The sequence below is a fragment of the Bombina bombina genome, chromosome 2 (genome assembly GCF_027579735.1).
Source record: "Bombina bombina isolate aBomBom1 chromosome 2, aBomBom1.pri, whole genome shotgun sequence".
Taxonomy (NCBI): domain Eukaryota; kingdom Metazoa; phylum Chordata; class Amphibia; order Anura; family Bombinatoridae; genus Bombina; species Bombina bombina.
The window spans coordinates 436,284,503-436,307,742 of NC_069500.1; the positions used below are offsets into that span (position 1 = coordinate 436,284,503).

Genomic DNA, 23,240 nt, shown 5'->3' on the forward strand with positions numbered 1-23,240 from the left:
AGGTGAAATTCACGTTCTTTCCATCATTTGTAAATAACCTCAACATAGCTTTATTGTTGCGGTCTTAACACAGTCTTTCTCATCTCCATTCATTGTGACACCCAAAAAGCAAGGATTTCAGGATCTCTCTCCTTCATGGTGATATATGCATCAGCAAGTTTGGTTGACTCATGATATTTAGTAGAGATATTAAATCCTGGCTTGCTGGGGTATATTAAGAACTAAAGCTGAAAAAGTTGTAATACCTTAAAGTGATTGTAAACTCGCTATGGGAGAAATCAGTTAACTGTGATACAAATCTAACCCCACTCATTCATGATTTTGTTTTTCGCTTTTAAATAAGTTTTTACAGCTAACTGCTTTGATTTACTGATACCACTCCTTTTCCCGGCAACAATCTACACTTTTTTCCCCCAGTGACATTTCTTTATCTGGCCAATGGATTTTCTGGCCTTTAGGTGGCCAAGTCCTTACACAGCACACCCCATGGATCAATTGCAAGAGCCAGATGATGAAACGTTACTGAAAAAAAAAGTGTAGATCGGTGCCGGGAGGAGGAGCAGTATGAGTAAATTGGAGCGATTAGCTGTAAAAACACTTTCTTTTTTTATGACACAATGACTCCACGGATCATCTTAATTACTAATGGGATATTCACCTCCTGGTCAGCAGGAGGCGGCAAAGGGCACCACAGCAGAGCTGTTAAATAGCTCCTCCCTTCCCTCCCACCCCAGTCATTCTCTTTGCCTACGTTAGTGATAGGAAGTGGTAAAGTGAGATGTTAGTATAGATTCTTCAATCAAGAGTTTATTATTTTTAAAGTAGTGCAAGATTGTGCTGCTTTGTTCTAGGGTGTAGCCGTAGTCTATATCAGTCTCTTTAGTAGAGCAGTGGTGGCTTTAGAGCAATGGGAACTTGTTGGACATAATTTTCACTGCGCTTCCCTTATATAGATTGCAGCCCTAATTCAGAATACCTGAGGGATATTTACTCAGGAATTTCTTTCTTTCTCAGGCCCATGTGGGGGAGAGGACCTCTCAAGCCTGGGGTTCTGCCTTTGCTGTCAGGCAGACTTTAGAGGTAAGTGCACAGAATGTATGCTCAGAAAAGGATGGGAGCACTTCACTATCGTTTATTCATAATATGGGTGACACAAAGATAACACTCTTTATTATGTTTTGGGCAGCATTGAACATTAAAATGTTAAGCAGGCACTGGGTGGCAGTTGGCTCTGGTGGTTTCACACATAAACGGTTGGGAGATATGGTTGTTTATTTTCAACGCCCACGATGGGCGGGGCCTTCCGTTCGCGCCTTTTACATTGCGCTCCTGTATTAAGTTCAAGCAGGGGACTACATAGGCAGAAGGTTCCAGTCTCTTCCTAGAAGCGCATGTTTTAAGTCGGAACAAGCGCTTCTAGGACCAGAAAGCAGCGGTTCTTGTTCCATATTGAATCCGGATAGTTTCTCCAAGTAAAAGGGAAGTCCTCCGGTTCTTGCAGTCAGGTAGGCACCTCAGCAGAGCTGCTGAGGTGTAGGGGTGTCATTTTATTTGGTGTTAAATGCTAGAGAGTACGTTTTCTGCTTGCACAGTAAAAAAGTTAAATGTTTAAATTTAAAGTGACAGTAACGTTTTTTTTCACTTAAAAACTTTTACTGCAAATTTGAGGTTTTATTTGATAATTACTCAATTTTGACCTAGTATGGACCAAGGGGACTTGCAAGATGTCACTTTCTCCTTATGTTTTGACTCCAGAGGCCTTTGAATTATAGGGAAAAGATTGTTTCTGAGCCAATCTCCTCTAAGGCTGATGTTGTCCAAGAGTCTAATGAGGAGGGTCAATATATGCCGCAGCTTTCTCCCCAAGCGTCCCAAATTTTACCACCCTCACAAGCAGTGCCCTGCGCTTCCGCTATGGTCCCTTCTGGGGTTACTTTAAAAGACATAGCTTCTCTCATGTCTTCTACTATTTGTGATGCATTGTCTGCCTTTCCAATGTTGCAGGGAAAGCGTAAGAGGAAAATCAGACATTCAGTAAACAAGGTTTCTGACGCAATTGTTGCAATTTCGGAGGTATCCTCCCAAAGACCCGAAGAGGAGGGTATTGCCATAGCATCTAAAGGTGAAATTTCAGATTCAGAGAGTTTATTACCTATGACAGACACGGAAGTGGTATCTTTTAGGTTTAAACTAGAACACCTTCCTCTGTTACTTAGGGAGGTTTTAGTTACCTTGGACGACAGTGACTCCACAGTAGTGGTTGTCCCTAAGAAGTCTAGTAAACTGGACAGATATTTCGAGGTTCCTTCCTACACAGACGTATTTCCATTTCCTCAACGAACTACTGAGATCATTGCTAAGGAGTGGGAGAGACCGGGCATACCTTTTTCTCCCTCTCCTATTTTTAAGAAGATGTTTCCAATAGCCGATTCTATCAAAAAGGCTTGGCAAACAGTTCCTAAGGTGGAAGGAGCCGTTTCCACCTTAGCTTAGAGAACTACTATTCCCATACAGGATAGTTGTGCTTTCAAAGATCCTATGGATAAGAAGTTAGAGGGTTTACTCAAGAAGATATATGTACACCAGGGTCTGCAATGGCAACCAGCTGTGTGCATTGCCACCGTCACTAGTGCGGCGGCGTATTGGTTTGATGCACTGTCTGAAGCCCTCAGGACAGAAACTTCTTTGGATGAGATCCAAGATAGGATAAAGGCTCTTAAACTAGCTAATGCCTTTATTTCGGACGCTTCCCTTCAAGTTATCAAGCTGGGAGCTAAGGTTTCAAGTTTTTCTATTCTAGCTCGTGGAGCCTTATGGTTAAAACCTTGGTCTGTGGATGTGTCAAGCTTTTAGCTATTCCTTACAAGGGGAATACCTTGTTTGGACCTGGCCTGAAGGAAATTATCTCTGATATCACGGGAGGTAAGGGTCATCTTCTCCCTCAAGATAAGAGAAACAAACAAAAAGGACGACAGAGTAATTTTCGTTCCTTTTGAAATTTCAAGGGAAAAAAAATCATTCCTCTTCCTCCTCTAAGCAGGAACAATCTAAACCTGCATGGAGACCCAACCAGTCTTGGAATAAGGGAAAGCAATCCAAGAAGCCTGCTAGTGAATCCAAGACAGCATGAAGGGCATGCCCCCAATCCGGGACCGGATCTGGTAGGGGCAGACTTTCCTTCTTCGTTCAAGCTTGGGTTTGGAATGTTCAGGATCCCTGGGCAATAGAAACTGGAGTTCAAAAGTTTTCCTCCCAGAGGCAGATTTCTACTTTCAAGATTATCTGCAGACCAGACAAAGATAGAGGCGTTCTTACACTGTGTAGGAGACCTCACCGCCCTGGGAGTAATTGTTCCCCTTCCAGTACAGGAAAAGGGTCTGGGGTTTTATTCCAATCTGTTCGTGGTTCCCAAAAAGGAGGGAACCTTCAGACCAATTTTAGACCTCAAGAGTCTAAACAAATTTCTCAGGGTACCATCCTTCAAGATGGAAACTATTCATTCCATTCTTCCATTGATCCAAGAGGGTCAATTTATGACAACGGTGGATTTAAAGGACGCGTACCTACATGTTCCCATTCACAGGGATCATCACAAGTTCCTAAGGTTTGCCTTTCTGGACAAACACTTCCAGTTTGTGGCTTTTCCTTTCGGTCTTGCCACAGCCCCCATAATTTTCACAAAGGTTCTGGGGTCTTTGTTGACGGTGCTTCAATCACGCGGAATTGCAGTGGCGCCCTATCTGGACGACATCCTAGTCCAGGCGCCATCTTTTCAACTAGCAAGATCCCACACGGACTTAGTGTTGTGCTTCCTACGATCTCACGGGTGGAAGGTGAATTTGGAAAAGAGTTCCTTAGTTCCAAATACAAGGGTAACTTTCTTAGGAACTATAATAGACTCCCTGTCTATGAAGATTTTTCTGACAGAAGTCAGGAAATTAAAGATTATCGATACTTGTCTAGTCCTTAAGTCCACTCCTTGGCCATCAGTGGCTCAGTGCATGGAGTTAATCGGGCTAATGGTGGCGGCAATGGACATCATCCCGTTTGCTCGCTTCCATCTCAGACCTCTGCAGTTAAGCATGCTCAGGCAATGGAACGGAGATTATGTGGACTTGTCTCCTCGAATACTACTGGGGCAGGAGGCAAGGGATTCTCTCCAATGGTGGTTGTCTCTGGATTAGAACTGCAACAACTAATCGACATAATCGATAATAATCGATTATGAAAATAGTTGTCAATGAATCTCATAATCGATTAGTTGGTTTGCAATTAGTTGGTCTGTACATCTGCTGCTTCACTCCACTGAGCTCCTGCACGTGGTATTGTGTTTTATGGTTATGCCCTTAGCCTAAAGGATGTCTACAGACTTTTACTTTCGCTTTTGCAGGACAGTATAATTTTACACCCAATCCTGGCTTAGGCGCAACCCGGAAATAAAATAGCTGTCTTTGTTTGGATTGTTTATATTAAATCAGGTGATTTGGGACTATGCTTAGCATGATATAGTGCTGAGCACTTTTTTACAGCTAGCCCCAGATTGATTGTATTTGTTATTTGAATTGATGTGCACTATTATCTGTTTGCACAATTATTAGCGGATCGCTTGCTATTGCTGATTATATGTACTGTATAGATAAATGTGTAAGGCTTTGAGGCCCATTTATCAAGCTCCGAATGGAGCTTGAGGCCCATGTTTCTGGCAAGTCTTCAGACTTACCAGAAACAGCAGTTATGAAGCAGCTTTCTAAAGACCGCTGCTCCATAATCCTGTCCGCCCGATTGGGTTGATTGACACCTCCCTGGCGGCCCATTGGCCGCGAGTCTGCAGGGGGCGGCGTTGCACCAGCAGCTTTTGTGAGCTGCTGGTGCAATGCTGAATATGGAGAGCGTATTGCTCTCCGCATTCAGCGATGTCTGTCGGACCTAATCCGCACTGTCGGATCAAGTCCGAAAGACATTTGATAATTCGGCCTCAAAGTCTTGTTATTGATATATATTCATTAGACATTTTTTTACTTTCTTAGTTTTTTTATATTTTTAATAAATTGTGATATGTTCCAATTCAACCTCTAAGTATATATCTGTTATTTTCAGAGTGGACTAAATATTTTTTCCCTAACCTGCTGATCATTTACCATCGTATATAGATATTCAAGATATTTTTATGTTAGAATGAAGTCCAGATTTTCTTTAACCCCTTAAGGACAGAGTTTGTTTGATCAATTGTTCCATGTCGGAATAATTCCATCATTGGTCATTAAGGGGTTGAGGCCCCTTGCCAAGGAGGAAAACACTTTGCATTGGCGGAGAGCTAAAATATCCCACCGTGGAGAAATTGTCAAAACCCTACTTATGCATCTCAAGCACCTCAACACCATCTGTGCGACTCTTTTCTGCTGCAGGCAATACAGCTTGCAAAAAGAGAGCCAACCTCAGCCAGGAACATGATGTCATGTTGACATTTTTTGTATTTCAATGCAAAGGTTCTGAAAGAGTGACTAACTAGAATGTTATAAACAATGATAGTCTACCTCTTTTAAAACAGTTTGTGGTTTTGTCTTAATTATAAAAATGTGTTCTTCTACTTAAAAATTGGACAAACAGTTGTGTTAATGTAAAGTTTTAGTCTTAAGTTTATATTTGTAACACTCAGTATGTGGATTTTATTTTAAATATACAGAAAAAAATGTTTTTAATCGATTATGAAAATAATTGTTAGTTGAAGCCCTACTCTGGATCATCTCTCCCAGGGTTCCAGTCGGTCAACATAACTTCTGTGGCTTACATCAATCATCATGGAGGAACGAGGAGTTCCTTAGCGATGACCGAAGTAACCAAAATAATCCAGTGGGTGGAAGCCCACTCTTGCTGCCTGTCGGTGATCCACATCCCAGGAGTGGACAATTGGGAAGCGGATTGCTTGAGTAGGCAGACCTTTCATCCGGGGGAGTGGGAACTCCATCCGGAAGTGTTCTCCAACCTGATTCTCAAGTGGGGTCAGCCGGAATTGGATCTCATGGCATCTCGACAGAATGCCAAGCTCCCGAGATACGGGTCGAGGTCCAGGGACCCCCAGGTGGAACTGATTGATGCTCTGCCGGTCCCTTGGACCTTCAGTCTAGCATACCTATTTCCTCCGTTTGCTCTTCTTCCTCGGGTAATTGCTCGAATCAAACAGGAGAGGGCCTCGGTGATCCTCATAGCACCGTCCTGGCCTCGCAGGATTTGGTATGCAGCTCTGATGGAGATGGCATCTCTGCCACCTTGGAGACTTCCGTTGAGGAAGGACCTTCTGATTCAGGGGCCCGCCCTTCACCCAAATCTAGTTCCTCTGAAGCTGATTGCTTGGAGATTGAACGCTTAATTTTATCCAAGCGCAGGTTTTCTGACTCGGTCATAGAGACCATTATTCATGCTCGTAAACCTGTAACTAGACGGATTTACCATAAGATTTAGCGTAAATATCTCTATTGGTGTGCATCCAAGGGCTACTCATGGAGTAGAGTTAGGATTCCTAGAATTTTGTCTTTTCTCCAAGAAGGTTTGGAGAAAGGTTTATCGACGAGTTCCCTAAAGGGTCAAATCTAGGCTATTTAACAGCTCTGCTGTGGGGCTCTTTGCTGCCTCCTGCTGACCAGGAGGTGAATATCCCATTAGTAATTAAGATGATCCGTGGACTCATCGTGTCAAAAAAGAAATCAATTTATCAGGTAAGCATAAATTTTCTTTTTATTTAGAAGCGGAAAAAAAAATCATCAATGAAAGTGGGGTTAGATTTTTATCCTAGTTACACTGATTTCTCCCATAACGATCAAGTTTACAATCACTCTTAATTTAAATAGGTTTTCTCTGACTAATAAGCTTTTTCTCTTTCTTCTAAATAATTATAAAAAATGTATTATATTGTTGTTCTTAACCATACAGGGACATCTCCCTTGTCGGCTCCAGCATTTTCTTTTACCTTTCCACTATTGAAGATGGTTCTAATGGAGACAGCCAATGACAGTGAGGAGAATGAGGAGCTTCTGGTGCAGACATTGCAGATTCTTACTGAACACTCACAGTTGAGATCCTCCCCAAGTCAGATTAACGTTGTGGATGAGGTGGGGGATTATGTTGCTTGTATTAGCTGTTCTTTAAAGTAATCATAAATTGAAAATTAAACTTTCATTCTACAAACAGAGCCTGCAATTAATTTTAAAATCAAATTTGCTTTGTTCTCTTGGTATCCTCCTTTGAATAAATCTAGGTTGGCTCATTGGATCTCAGGAGTGTGTACATGTCTCAAAGGGCCATTATAGTGATAAAATGACACAAACTAATCTATTAATTTATTACTAGTGACACTGCAAAGCTATGTGTTTAACCCCTGCAAAATGTTAAACACATAGTTAAAGTATTGCTAGTCGCACAACTGGGTTGTACGACTAGCTCTGCTTATAGGATCAGTGTCAGTTTCCCCTCTAGACCAGCAGTGCTCTGCAGTTCCTCAGCTGCACTTTAACCTTTGTGTTTAAACTTTAGTAAAAACAAATCTGTTAAATGAAAGTGAACCTAAAAAAAGAAAAAGAAAAAAGAAAATGTATGCTTACCTGATAAATGTATTTCTTTTTTGACACAATGAGTCCACGGATCATCTTAATTACTAATGGGATATTCACCTCCTGGTCAGCAGGAGGAGGCAAAGAGCACCACTAAGCTAAGCTGTTAAATAGCTCCTCCCTTCCCTCCCACTCCAGTCATTCGACCAAAGTTAAGGATAGAAAGGAAAAACCAAGGTGCAGAGGTGTCTGAAGTTTATAATAACCAACAACCTGTCTTTTACAAGAACAGGGCGGGCCGTGGACTCATCGTGTCAAAAAATAAATAAATTTATGACACGATGAGTCCACTGTCCAGCAGTCTCAGATGCAGAAACGTATGACACTCAGTCAAAAAGAAAAAGAGGTAACCGTAGCTTTCTGTCCCTTATGTTTTCCATAGAAAACCACAAACAAAACAGAAGACTGACGAAAATCCGTAGTCGCCTGCAGGAAAAAAAACTGTAAGGCACGAACCACGTACAAATTGTGCAGAAGACATTCCTTCTGCAAGAAGGATTAGGACACAAAAGAGGAACATAATTTTCCTGATTAACGTTCCAATCAGAAACACCATTGGGAAGAAATCCTAATGTAGTACGTAAAACTACCTTATCAGAATGAACAAGAAGGTCTGATACTGCAATGCAGAGAGTACTGACACTCCACGAGCGGAAGAAATAGCAGCAAGAAATGAAACTTTCCAAGATAACAACTTAATGCATTAGAAATGCATAGACTCAAACTTAGCCCCTTGAAGAACTTTGAGTACTAAATTCCGACTCCATGAAGGAGTAACAGGTTTGAACACCAGCCTGATCCTGACTAAGGCCTGACAAAAAGATGGTACATCTGGGACATCTGCCAGACGATTGTGTAACAAAATAGATAAGGCATAGACCTGACCCTATAGGGAGCTTGTCAATAAACCCTTCTCCAAACCTCTTTTAGAGAAAACAGACAAAATTCTAGGAATCCTAACTCTACTCCCTGAGTAGCCTTTAGATTCTCACCAACAGAGATATTTATGCCCCATCGTATGGTAAATACTTCTAGGCACAGGCCTACAAGCCAGAATCATGGTCTCTAAGACCGAATCAGAAAAACACAGCATAGATAAAACTAAGCATTCAAACTCCAAACCATCAGCTTCAGAGAAACTAGAATTGGGAGTAGGAAGGGCCCTTGAATTCCGAAGGACTTTCCTCAATGGAAGCCTCCAAGGTGGCAAAGACGATATGTCCACCAGATCTGCATACCAAATCCGGCAAGGCAAAAGCGGTGCAAAGAAGATCACCAATGTCCCTTCTTACTTGATTCGAGCAATAACCCGAGAAAGAAGCGCAAACGGAAGAAAACAGGTATGCTATAGTGAAGGTCCAAGGAACCAGCAGTGCAACTATGAGTGCTGCCTGGAAGACCCTGGACCTCAACCCGTATCTCGGGATGTCGAGATGCCCTGAGATCTAATTTCGGCTGACCCCATCTGATAATCAGGCTGGAGAACACTTCCGGATGGAGTTCTCCCTCCCCCGAATAAAAGGTCTGCCTGCTCAGGAAATCCGTCTCCCAGTTGTCCACCCCTGGGATGTGGATCGCCGACAGGTAACAAGAAAAGGCATCTGCCCACTGAATTATCTCGGTTACTTCTGTCATTGCCAAGGAACTCCTTGTTCCCCCTTTGATGATTGATGTAAGCTATTGAAGTTATATTGTCTAACTGGAAACTGACAAACTGGACCAAGGCTAACTGAGGCCAGGTCAGAAGAACAATAAAGATTGTTCTTAGTTCCATGAAATTGCCAGAAAGAACCGACTCAGACTGAGTCCAAACTCCCTGAGTCCTTCAGAATAGTCCATATCCACAGCTGAATTTCAGCTTGTAAGGTAGTAAGCTTACCACTAGGCCATCGAAGGACACCCGGACTGACCCCACCCTAGAAGGCTGGCGTCTTGTCACAGTTACCCAAGATGGTCTGCGAAAACAGATTCCCTGGGAAAAATGATCCTGTTGAAGAGAATTCCTTGTCTCTTTCTCCTAGGCATATTCGAGGAGCCAAAGGCGCATAATCTCTGCTACATGACTGAGTCTGCTTGACTGCCAGGGTCTGATGTGAAACCGAGCAAACAGGATGATGACCATTGTCTCCACCATCAGCCCGATTACCTCCATGCACTGAGCCACTGATGGCTGAAGAGTGGACTGAAGGAAGAGATCAAATCGATAATCTTTGATTTCCTGACTTCTGTCAGAACAATCTTCATTGATGGGTAATCTAATATAGTTCCTAATATAGTTCCTAAGAAAGTTACCTCTGTAAATTGGACTAAGTAACCCTTTTCCAGATTTAGTAACTCTTTTCCAGATTTACCTTCCACCTATGAAACTGCAGGAAGGACAGATCATGTTTGTTCTAATGATGGCGCCTGGACTAGAATGTCGTCCAACAGGTGTGCCACTGCAATGCTCCGTATTGAAGCATCGCCAACCGCAAACGCAGAACCCTTGTGAAAAATTCAGGAACTGTGGCCAGACCAAAGGGAAGAGCCATGAACTGGAAGATTTTGTCCGGAAAATGCAAACCTTAGGAACTTATTATGATGATCCCTGAGAATGTGGACAAGCAGGTACTCGTCCATCAAATCCATTGTTGCCACAAATTGACCCTCTTGGACCAAAGGGAAAATGGAACAAATAGTTTTAAACAGCTTGCTAGCACACATTCAATGTGCAAACAGCTGCAGCTGGTTTCAAACTGCAAACCTCCTGCTTGCTAGACAGCTAAGCTAACTATCAGGCTACTACAGCTTGCTGTCTATCTTGGACGGTACTCTGAGAAACATTTATACTTTTGAGATCTAAAATCAGCCTGAAGGTTCTCTCTCTCTTAGGGAACCACTAACAGATTTAAAATAAAACCCCAGACCCTGTTCCAGTACCGGAACAGGAAACATCACTCCCAGGTTGAAAAGGCCTCTTATGTTGAGAAAGAACGCCTCTCTCTTCATCTGTTCTGCAGAAATTCTTGAAAGCAGAAACCTGCCTCTGTTAAGACAAATTTTGAATTCTTAACCTGTAACCTTGGGCCATAATTTTTTATTTTTTTTATTTACCCTGGGATCCTGAACATCTCTAACCCTTGCCTGAGCAAAAAAGGATGTCTGCCTCCTACAAGATCCGGTCCGGGATCGAGGGTCCGTCCTTGATTGAACAGCAGGCTCATTGGATTGTCTTCCCTTATTTCAGGATTGATTGGATCTCCCTTTAGATTTAGATTGTTCCTGTTTGGGGCAGTAGAGGAAGAAAAACCCTTGAAATTTCGAAAGGAACGAAAATTTGTTTTGTCGTCCTTTTTGTCTGGTTCTCTTAACCTGAGGAATAAGATGACTCTTACCTCCCGAGATATCAGAGATAATCTCCAACAGGCCATGTTCAAATAAAGTTTTCCCTTTGAAGGAATAGCTAGAAGCTTAGCCTTAGAGGAAACATCCGCAGACCAAGGCTTTAACCATAAGGCTCTGCGGGCTAGAGTAGCGCAATCTTTGCTCCCAGTTTGTAACCAGAAGGAAAGTAATAAAGGAATTTGCCAATTTAAAAGCTGTTATCCAATCCTGGATCACATCCCGGGGAGTGCCTGTCTTAATGGCATTAGACAACGCCTCAACTAAGATGATGCCGCACTAGTGACGGTATCAATGCACACAGCTAGCTGTCATTGTAAGCCCTGGTGTACATCCAGCGTCTTGAGTAACTCTGTAAGGGAATAGCAGTTCCGGCTAGTCAAAACCTCTTCAATTAACAAATGGAGATTTACACCTGAGTCTGAAAATTCCCCCTCAGATACTATCGAAGTATCTTCCCCTCACATGATACAAGGAAGAAACATCCTGAATAGAACTACTGAATCAATCATCCTAAATGATTGATTGAAAATACGTCTTCTAGTACTGTTTTCTACCTCGTGTAAAAAACAGATAATGCATGAAATGTAAAGTAACTCCAAAAGGAGTGTGAAGGAAGCGCAGGGCACTGCATGTGGGCCATACATTGTTTGCAATACTATAGGAGAAATTGTGGCATAGCTATACCCTTGGTAATAAATTCCTTTTAACCAGCAAGAGTTTTAGAGAGATTAGGGTCATAAAAAAGTTCAATTTTTCAATAAAAATGAACACATGAAAAAACGTTACTGTCTCTTTAAATTTTAAATGCAACTTTTTATTTTTGTGTGCAGAATTGAGTTAAAATGGTACATAAATACTGCAGAGCCTTGCAACACCTCAGCTAAGACATGCTGTGGTGCCCATCTACCTCTCTAACACCCAATCTTGTTACATTAATTGTAGCTTCATTATATTCAGGTGCAAAACGGCAGTTAATATAAAAATCATTGCCACTTCTAAAATAAAAAGTCCGGAACGTTCATAAACCAATGTGATCAGCAGTAACTTGAGGTTAGCATTAACTCAGGCTGCCAAAAAAGTTTTCAACAGACCCGCAACGCAACTCTATTGCTTAATGCTCTCGGGACCCCTAAAAACACAACCTTCTGTGTTAACGACCCTTCCGTTTTTTAATCGACATTAGAGGAAGAGCGCGCCGTCTAAACTGGTGCCACCTGAAGCTCCGCCCATTGTGGGCGTACCAACCATGCAGCTCCCGGTCGCCATTACTAATGAAATAACAGCTACGCCACCGGGAGCTAACTGAGCCATCAATAAACGTTTGGGGTAAATTTAGCTACCGCTTCTCATAACAGCGTAGCCCAAACAAGTGTGAAAAACTCAATATCACTTCCCAATGAGTTACGTTTCACCCTCAGCCCCAGTGATACAATCCCCCAAGTATGAGCCACTTAATCATTCTCCTTAGCCCAGCCCCAGTGCCTGCTAATAAGGTGCTGTCATCGAGCCCACTTCTTTTATATGTAGGAGTTTTTCCCAAGTAAATAAAGTGCTCCACTTCTCTGAGATATTTATCATCCGACCCAGAATAAAAAAGTCAGCACTTTTAATTCTGCCCGACAGCAGTGAAGCTCAGCAGGTTTAGGAGGTCCTCTCCCTCCCATAGCCCTGTGGATAAAGATAAAGCCTGAGTTATCTTACTTAGGCTATCAGGGTTAGGGCAGCATAAATGTATGGGAGGCCCAGTGAGAATTATGTCCCACAAGTTCCCATTTCTCTAAAGCCACCATTGCTCTACTGTAGAGACTGAATTGGACTATGGCTACACCCTAGAACAAAGCAGCACAATCTTGTACTACTTTAAAAATAATAAACTCTTGATTGAAGAATCTAAAAACTAACACCTCACTTTGCCACTTCCTATCACTAACGCAGGCAAAGAGAATGACTGGAGTGGGAGGGAATGGAGGAGCTATTTAACAGCTTTGCTGTGGTGCTCTTTGCCTCCTCCTGCTGACCAGGAGGTGAATATCCCATTAGTAATTAAGATGATCCGAGGACTCATCGTGTCATAAAAAAGAAAACAACTTTGTTGTTTTCTTGCAAAGTGAGCACTTAAAAACTCATTGTAGCCACTGCCCCTCAAGGAGATAAGCGGAGACTTCTTTTGAAGTTGCATTATCCCTCTTCTGAGCATGAGCCAAACAGACTCGCTAGCATTATCTAAATAGTAAACCAGCTCAAGTTACTCTAGAAGTTTTATGACATCAAGCTAGGTAAGCCTGTATATAGAGCTGTGACAAGTAACTGACATTACATAAATGAAGTTAAAAAAAAAAAAAAAAAAGTAAAATAATTCTAAAATGATGAATACATATTGCAATTATTTCTATTAAAGGGGCAGTGTTCACCAATTGTCATGTAATATACACTAATATAAAGAATATGTAAAGATACTGATCTAAAAATCCAGTATAAAACCTTTTAACAACTTAGAAGCTCCCAGTTTAGCACTGTTGATGAGGTTAGGCTGGGGCACCCAGTGAAAGGGGCTGGGGAAGCAGGAAAAGCAGACACTCCCCCTTCATATGAAAAGATAGATTAAACAAACAGAAGAAAACCGGAATCTGTAGCCTTCAGTCTACACCTGATATTTTGGGACTTAAAATAAACACAATGTTATTAAAAATTAGGAAAACTATACATTGTTACAAAAACACTTCCAAATGGGCTTTATAAATGGATCATCTACAAGTATAACCCACTACTTAGTGCATTTGTTATTACAACAATTAAACAGACTGTTTAATATCCCTTAAAGTAGTCTATGGCAGCAGTATTTGCAACACTGTATGGCATTGCTTTAAACATTGTTGCAAACACTGCTGCCATAATTTTTTTGAATGAAAGTGCCCTTCTTTCTCCAACATAGGTGTGTCCGGTCCACGGCGTCATCCTTACTTGTGGGATATTCTCTTCCCCAACAGGAAATGGCAAAGAGCCCAGCAAAGCTGGTCACATGATCCCTCCTAGGCTCCGCCTACCCCAGTCATTCTCTTTGCCGTTGTACAGGCAACATCTCCACGGAGATGGCTTAGAGTTTTTTAGTGTTTAACTGTAGTTTTTATTATTCAATCAAGAGTTTGTTATTTTAAAATAGTGCTGGTATGTACTATTTACTCTGAAACAGAAAAGAGATGAAGATTTCTGTTTGTATGAGGAAAATGATTTTAGCAACCGTTACTAAAATCCATGGCTGTTCCACACAGGACTGTTGAGAGGAATTAACTTCAGTTGGGGGAACAGTGAGCAGTCTTTTGCTGCTTGAGGTATGACACATTCTAACAAGACGATGTAATGCTGGAAGCTGTCATTTTCCCTATGGGATCCGGTAAGCCATTTTTATTCAGACAGTAAATAAGGGCTTCACAAGGGCTTATTAAGACTGTAGACATTTTCTGGGCTAAATCGATTCATATATTACACATATTTAGCCTTGAGGAATCATTTAATCTGGGTATTTTTGTTAAATAATATCGGCAGGCACTGTTTTAGACACCTTATTCTCTAGGGGCTTTCCCTAATCATAGGCAGAGCCTCATTTTCGCGCCGGTATTGCGCACTTGTTTTTGAGAAGCATGACATGCAGTCGCATGTGTGAGGAGCTCTGATACATAGAAAAGACTTTCTGAAGGCGTCATTTGGTATCGTATTCCCCTTTGGGCTTGGTTGGGTCTCAGCAAAGCAGATACCAGGGACTGTAAAGGGGTTAAAGTTAAAAACGGCTCCGGTTCCGTTATTTTAAGGGTTAAAGCTTCCAAATTTGGTGTGCAATACTTTTAAGGCTTTAAGACACTGTGGTGAAATTTTGGTGAATTTTGAACAATTCCTTCATACTTTTTCGCAATTGCAGTAATAAAGTGTGTTCAGTTTAAAATTTAAAGTGACAGTAACGGTTTTATTTTAAAACGTTTTTTGTACTTTGTTATCAAGTTTATGCCTGTTTAACATGTCTGAACTACCAGATAGACTGTGTTCTGAATGTGGGGAAGCCAAGGGTCCTTATCATTTAAATAAATGTGATTTATGTGACACTGAAAATGATGCCCAAGATGATTCCTCAAGTGAGGGGAGTAAGCATGGTACTGCATCATTCCCTCCTTCGTCTACACGAGTCTTGCCCACTCAGGAGGCCCCTAGTACATCTAGCGCGCCAATACTCCTTACTATGCAACAATTAACGGCTGTAATGGATAATTCTATCAAAAACATTTTAGCCAAAATGCCCACTTATCAGCGTAAGCGCGACTGCTCTGTTTTAGATACTGAAGAGCATGAGGACGCTGATGATAATGGTTCTGAAATGCCCCTACACCAGTCTGAGGGGGCCAGGGAGGTTTTGTCTGAGGGAGAAATTTCAGATTCAGGGAAAATTTCTCAACAAGCTGAACCCGATGTGATTACATTTAAATTTAAGTTGGAACATCTCCGCGCTCTGCTTAAAGAGGTATTATCCACTCTGGATGATCATCCCAGAGAAACTATGTAAAATGGACAAGTTCCTAGAGGTCCCGGGGCTCCCAGAAGCTTTTCCTATACCCAAGCGGGTGGCGGACATTGTAAATAAAGAATGGGAAAGGCCCGGTATACCTTTCGTCCCTCCCCCCATATTTAAAAAATTGTTTCCTATGGTCGACCCTAGAAAGGACTTATGGCAGACTGTCCCCAAGGTCGAGGGAGCGGTTTCTACTTTAAACAAACGCACCACTATACCCATAGAAGATAGTTGTGCTTTCAAAGATCCTATGGATAAAAAATTAGAAGGTTTGCTTAAAAAGATGTTTGTTCAGCAAGGTTACCTTCTACAACCAATTTCATGCATTGTCCCTGTCACTACAGCCGCGTGTTTCTGGTTCGATGAGCTAGTAAAGGCGATCGATAGTGATTCTCCTCCTTATGAGGAGATTATGGACAGAATCCGTGCTCTCAAATTGGCTAATTCTTTCACCCTAGACGCCACTTTGCAATTGGCTAGTTTAGCGGCGAAGAATTCTGGGTTTGCTATTGTGGCGCGTAGAGCGCTTTGGTTGAAATCTTGGTCAGCGGATGCGTCTTCCAAGAACAAACTCCTTAACATTCCTTTCAAGGGGAAAACGCTGTTTGGCCCTGACTTGAAAGAGATTATCTCTGATATCACTGGGGGTAAGGGCCACGCCCTTCCGCAGGATAGGTCTTTCAAGGCCAAAAATAAACCTAATTTTCGTCCCTTTCGTAGAAACGGACCAGCCCCAAGTGCTACGTCCTCTAAGCAAGAGGGTAATACTTCTCAAGCCAAGCCAGCCTGGAGACCAATGCAAGGCTGGAACAAGGGAAAGCAGGCCAAGAAACCTGCCACTGCTACCAAGACAGCATGAAATGTTGGCCCCCGATCCGGGACCGGATCTGGTGGGGGGCAGACTCTCTCTCTTCGCTCAGGCTTGGGCAAGAGATGTTCTGGATCCTTGGGCACTAGAAATAGTCTCCCAAGGTTATCTTCTGGAATTCAAGGGGCTTCCCCCAAGGGGGAGGTTCCACAGGTCTCAATTGTCTTCAGACCGCATAAAGAGACAGGCATTCTTACATTGTGTAGAAGACCTGTTAAAAATGGGAGTGATTCATCCTGTTCCATTAGGAGAACAAGGGATGGGGTTCTACTCCAATCTGTTCATAGTTCCCAAAAAAGAGGGAACGTTCAGACCAATCTTAGATCTCAAGATCTTAAACAAGTTTCTCAAGGTTCCATCGTTCAAAATGGAAACCATTCGAACAATTCTTCCTTCCATCCAGGAAGGTCAATTCATGACCACGGTGGATTTAAAGGATGCGTATCTACATATTCCTATCCACAAGGAACATCATCGGTTCCTAAGGTTCGCATTCCTGGACAAGCATTACCAGTTCGTGGCGCTTCCTTTCGGATTAGCCACTGCTCCAAGGATTTTCACAAAGGTACTAGGGTCCCTTCTAGCGGTGCTAAGACCAAGGGGCATTGCAGTAGTACCTTACTTGGACGACATTCTGATTCAAGCGTCGTCCCTTCCTCAAGCAAAGGCTCACACGGACATAGTCCTGGCCTTTCTCAGATCTCACGGATGGAAAGTGAACGTGGAAAAGAGTTCTCTATCTCCGTCGACAAGGGTTCCCTTCTTGGGAACAATAATAGACTCCTTAGAAATGAGGATTTTTCTGACAGAGGCCAGAAAAACAAAACTTCTAAACTCTTGTCAAACACTTCATTCCGTTCCTCTTCCTTCCATAGCGCAGTGCATGGAAGTAATAGGTTTGATGGTAGCGGCAATGGACATAGTTCCTTTTGCGCGCATTCATCTAAGACCATTACAACTGTGCATGCTCAGTCAGTGGAATGGGGACTATACAGACTTGTCTCCGAAGATACAAGTAAATCAGAGGACCAGAGACTCACTCCGTTGGTGGCTGTCCCTGGACAACCTGTCACAAGGGATGACCTTCCGCAGGCCAGAGTGGGTCATTGTCACGACCGACGCCAGTCTGATGGGCTGGGGCGCGGTCTGGGGATCCCTGAAAGCTCAGGGTCTTTGGTCTCGGGAAGAATCTCTTCTACCGATAAATATTCTGGAACTGAGAGCGATATTCAATGCTCTCAAGGCTTGGCCTCAGCTAGCAAAGGCCAAGTTCATACGGTTTCAATCAGACAACATGACGACTGTTGCGTACATCAACCATCAGGGGGGAACAAGGAGTTCCCTGGCGATGGAAGAAGTGACCAAAATCATTCAATGGGCGGAGACTCACTCCTGCCACCTGTCTGCAATCCACATCCCAGGAGTGGAAAATTGGGAAGCGGATTTTCTGAGTCGTCAGACATTACATCCGGGGGAGTGGGAACTCCATCCGGAAATCTTTGCCCAAATTACTCAACTGTGGGGCATTCCAGACATGGATCTGATGGCCTCTCGGCAGAACTTCAAGGTTCCTTGCTACGGGTCCAGATCCAGGGATCCCAAGGCGACTCTAGTAGATGCACTAGTAGCACCTTGGACCTTCAAACTAGCTTATGTATTCCCGCCGTTTCCTCTCATCCCCAGGCTGGTAGCCAGGATCAATCAGGAGAGGGCGTCGGTGATCTTGATAGCTCCTGCGTGGCCACGCAGGACTTGGTATGCAGATCTGGTGAATATGTCATCGGCTCCACAATGGAAGCTACCTTTGAGACGAGACCTTCTTGTTCAAGGTCCGTTCGAACATCCGAATCTGGTCTCACTACAGGTGACTGCTTGGAGATTGAACGCTTGATCTTATCAAAACGAGGGTTCTCAGATTCTGTTATTGATACTCTTGTTCAGGCCAGAAAGCCTGTGACTAGAAAAATTTACCACAAAATATGGAAAAGATATATCTGTTGGTGTGAATCTAAAGGATTCCCTTGGGACAAGGTAAAGATTCCTAAGATTCTATCCTTTCTTCAAGAAGGATTGGAGAAAGGATTATCTGCAAGTTCCTTGAAGGGACAGATTTCTGCCTTGTCTGTGTTACTTCACAAAAAACTGGCAGCTGTGCCAGATGTTCAAGCCTTTGTTCAGGCTCTGGTTAGAATCAAGCCTGTTTACAAACCTTTGACTCCTCCTTGGAGTCTCAACTTAGTTCTTTCAGTTCTTCAGGGGGTTCCGTTTGAACCCTTACATTCCGTTGATATTAAGTTATTATCTTGGAAAGTTTTGTTTTTGGTTGCAATTTCTTCTGCTAGAAGAGTTTCAGAATTATCTGCTTTGCAGTGTTCTCCTCCTTATCTGGTGTTCCATGCAGATAAGGTGGTTTTACGTACTAAACCTGGTTTTCTTCCAAAAGTTGTTTCTAACAAAAACATTAACCAGGAGATAGTCGTGCCTTCTTTGTGTCCGAAACCAGTTTCGAAGAAGGAACGTTTGTTGCACAATTTGGATGTTGTTCGCGCTCTAAAATTCTATTTAGATGCTACAAAGGATTTTAGACAAACATCTTCCTTGTTTGTTGTTTATTCTGGTAAAAGGAGAGGTCAAAAAGCAACTTCTACCTCTCTCTCTTTTTGGATTAAAAGCATCATCAGATTGGCTTACGAGACTGCCGGACGGCAGCCTCCTGAAAGAATCACAGCTCATTCCACTAGGGCTGTGGCTTCCACATGGGCCTTCAAGAACGAGGCTTCTGTTGATCAGATATGTAGGGCAGCGACTTGGTCTTCACTGCACACTTTTACCAAATTTTACAAGTTTGATACGTTTGCTTCTTCTGAGGCTATTTTTGGGAGAAAGGTTTTGCAAGCCGTGGTGCCTTCCATTTAGGTGACCTGATTTGCTCCCTCCCTTCATCCGTGTCCTAAAGCTTTGGTATTGGTTCCCACAAGTAAGGATGACGCCGTGGACCGGACACACCTATGTTGGAGAAAACAGAATTTATGTTTACCTGATAAATTACTTTCTCCAACGGTGTGTCCGGTCCACGGCCCGCCCTGGTTTTTTAATCAGGTCTGATAATTTATTTTCTTTAACTACAGTCACCACCGTATCATATGGTTTCTCCTATGCAAATATTCCTCCTTAACGTCGGTCGAATGACTGGGGTAGGCGGAGCCTAGGAGGGATCATGTGACCAGCTTTGCTGGGCTCTTTGCCATTTCCTGTTGGGGAAGAGAATATCCCACAAGTAAGGATGACGCCGTGGACCGGACACACCGTTGGAGAAAGTAATTTATCAGGTAAACATAAATTCTGTTTTTTATGAATAATTATAGTGTAGATTCAATAGCCAAAGTTTACCAACAATTTAACATTAATTGTTCTTCACACAAATCTGTGATTGCTTTTTAGATTAATTATTTTGAAATGGAGATACAGAGTGACAGTTTTATATCTCATGCTGTTTGTAGAATGGTCCAGAGTTGCTGCCTCGCAAAGATATGCTCCTCTTGCTTACCAGAGTAATAGGGACATCTTCACCAAGATTACAAGTGAGTGTGTTCTTCATCTCTCTAAAATGAATATTGTCCTAGACTATGTACTTAAAGGGACAGTTTACTCAAAAATGTTCTCCCCTTTAATTTGTTCCCAATGATCCACTTTACCTGCTGGAGTGTATTAAATTGTTTACAAGTATTTTCATTAACCTTATATTGGCATTTGAATTAGTTTATTTAGCCTGTGGTATCTCCACCTATTCTAAAAGTTTTTTGCCTCGAGGCCAGTAGAAGAAATTACACTCCCAGTGGGTTATAGAAGAGATAAGGAAATAAAATGTTAATTTTCCATTGTTCTCTCCAAGTATTGGTGATTGTTTTATGGACAGATATAAGATAAAGAAGCAGGTATATGTACACAATGTGATAAAGTAATGAGATCTGATTATACCTACAAGCTCAACCCATTTTATTAGGTTGTGGCTTCAAAACACAAAATCAGCTAATTCGTATACACAAATAAACCTCAAAAAAGCAAATCTCATACATTTTATACTCTGCAGCTGGTAAAAAAAATGAATTGGAAACACATTTTATAGTATACTGTCCCTTTAACTCTTATAGAGCTTACTTATGGATGAATGTGAGGATATGCATTCTGTGTCCTCTGGTAGGTCCTGGCTTCCAATACTCTGACTACACTATGCACAAGCAGCGGAGGAGGAGAAGGCTGTACTTATGCAGAACAAGAAGAGATTGATGTGTTACTCCAAGCTCTGCAATCATCTTGCTTAATTGTGAGAGATGCTTCTTTAAGGGTAAGAACAAAACCAAAAATTCTGCCTTTCCGCCAAGTCAATTATTTTTGTCCCTTCATTGTACCTCATTACACTCCTTGCCAGTGTTAGTATGTTATATTGCAATTTGATATTTTCCTTATCTTCTCCACACTGCTTTGTTTGTCAGGGATTGATTGAACTTCAGATGGTGATCCCAACCCCAGACAGTGATGAGGTGAATGGGTTGAATGTTTTACACAGACTCTGGGTGATGAAGTTTGATGTTGAGGATGAGATCAGAACACAGGCCGAAAGGTATGGTGCTCTCTTATTATTTATTAGCAGTAAGCATTAAACTTATAATTGTACATCATTTTATTGTTTGTGCCATTTAAGGTTTTGGGAAGCTATGGGCCTTGAACTACAGCCAGATTTGTGCTCTCTACTAATTAATGATGTAATTTATCATGAAGAAGCTGTGAGACAGGCAGGAGCAGAAGCATTATCGCACGCAGTGGCAGAATACTGTGATCAGGCCACTCCTGTTATGAACAAACTGATTGAGCTCTATCATGAGAAGCTTTATGTGAGTCAATGATTGTGCTCTATCATGAGAAGCTTTATGTGAGTCAATGATTGTAAGTTAATTTGTTTAGCTCCTCTGCCATTCATCTTACACTTTTTTTTTATTTTTTATAGAGGCCACCACCAGTTTTAGATGCTTTGGGTAGGGTAATTTCGGAGTCTCCCCCTGATCAGTTTGAAGCAAGGTAAGTGATAACGTGATATGTTAACAAAATATTATACATAGAATACATTGAATAGTCTGGCCAGAAATGTCTCTGTTGTTTAGTATTCTTTTTTCCTTCATATTTGTATAACAAATCTTTTTGTGTACAATTGTAATGTCTATCTTTTTGTGCTTATATTTTTGTTGTTGTTTTTTTATAGGTGTGGTATAGCACTCGCTTTAAATAAGCTTGCTCAGTATTTAGACAGTTCACAAGTCAAGACACTTTTCCTGTTCTTTGTTCCTGATGCTCTAAATGATCGTAACCCTGATGTCAGAAAATGTATGTTAGATGCAGCTTTGTCTGCACTTAATACTCATGGAAAGGTAGGTACACATCATTTGTGTGCTCTTAAAGGGCCAGTAATTACAGTAGACTTCCATAATCAACAAATGCATGGTAGCAAGATAATGCAATAGCACTTAGTCTGAACTTAAAGTGAGTAGAAGATATATTTTTTTTTTCTTACAAATTTCAAAGTTATCACTTTTTCCACTCCTGTATCATGTGACAGCCAGCAGCCAATCACAAATGCATATACGTATATTCTGTGAATTCTTGAACATGCTCAGTAGGAGCTGGTGACACAAAAAGTGTAAATATAAAAGAAAACTGCACATTTTTTTTTAATGGAAGTAAATTGGAAAGTTGTTTAAAATCGCATGCTCTTTCTGAATCATGAAAGTTTAATTTTGACTTGAGTGTCCCTTTAATGCACAATTAGTTAAAGGGACATAAAACCCATTTTTTCTTTCTTTCATGATTTAGCTAGAACATAACATTTTAAACAACTTTCTAATTTACTTCTATTATCAATTTTTTTAGTTTTCTTGTTAATCTTTGTGGAAAAGCAGAAATTTAAGCTCAAGAGTGTGCACATGTCTGCAGTACTATATAGCAGCAGTTTTGCAACAATGTTATACATTCGCAGGAGCACTAGATGGCAGCACTATTTCCTGTTGTGTAGTGCTTCAGGCATGTGCACACTACCTACCTATGTATCTATTAAACAAAAAATAACATGAGAATGAAAAAAATTTGATATTAGAAGTAAATCGTAGTTGTGCATGCTCCTGGTCTAGCCTTTGCAGAATTTCTGCTGTTATCCGTTTGTCTTTTGTTCATTGCCTTTAGCAGCATTACTCATTTTTCTGTAAAGAATAAATACAATATATATATATATATATATATATATATATATATATATATATATATAATTATATATATATAATGTATTTATATGTGTATGAGTTCAATATTGCATGAGATGTAGCATTGCAATATATAAGATTTTCAAGCGGTTGTCGAAATTTGTCGCAAAAAGCAATATGGCTGCTAGATCACATGACCTATGAGATTTATTTTGCATAGGATTATGCACAGCATAGATCTTTAGCATAGTGCCAAGTTTCATGAGTTTTTGAGTTATGCTGTTGTTTTTATAAGCACTTGAATAAGTGGCGGAATAATAATAATAAAAAAATAAAATAAAAAAATAATAATAATAATCCTGACAATAACAATAGGTTATCCTGCAACTTCGTTGCATGGCCACCTAATAATCCTGACAATAACAATAGGTTGTCCTACAACTTCGTTGCATGGCCACCTAATAATAATAATAATCCTGACAATAACAATAGGTTATCCTGCAACTTTGTTGCATGGCCACCTAATAATAATAAATATAGCTGCAAGCAGCAATAGAGGTGGCCAGCGCATTATTTTTGCA

General features: G+C 41.4%; 1 protein-coding gene across 1 annotated transcript in view; it reads left to right on the forward strand.

Annotated features, from left to right (window-relative positions):
- GCN1 (GCN1 activator of EIF2AK4) overlaps positions 1-23,240 on the forward strand; it is a 293,771-nt gene that overhangs the window by 88,697 nt on the left and 181,834 nt on the right. The window contains exons 26-32 of the mRNA XM_053702061.1: positions 6,928-7,106; positions 19,912-19,992; positions 20,613-20,756; positions 20,905-21,032; positions 21,114-21,303; positions 21,417-21,487; positions 21,669-21,834. Of these exons, the coding sequence (XP_053558036.1) occupies positions 6,928-7,106; positions 19,912-19,992; positions 20,613-20,756; positions 20,905-21,032; positions 21,114-21,303; positions 21,417-21,487; positions 21,669-21,834 (959 nt within the window). The remainder of the gene's footprint in view (positions 1-6,927; positions 7,107-19,911; positions 19,993-20,612; positions 20,757-20,904; positions 21,033-21,113; positions 21,304-21,416; positions 21,488-21,668; positions 21,835-23,240) is intronic.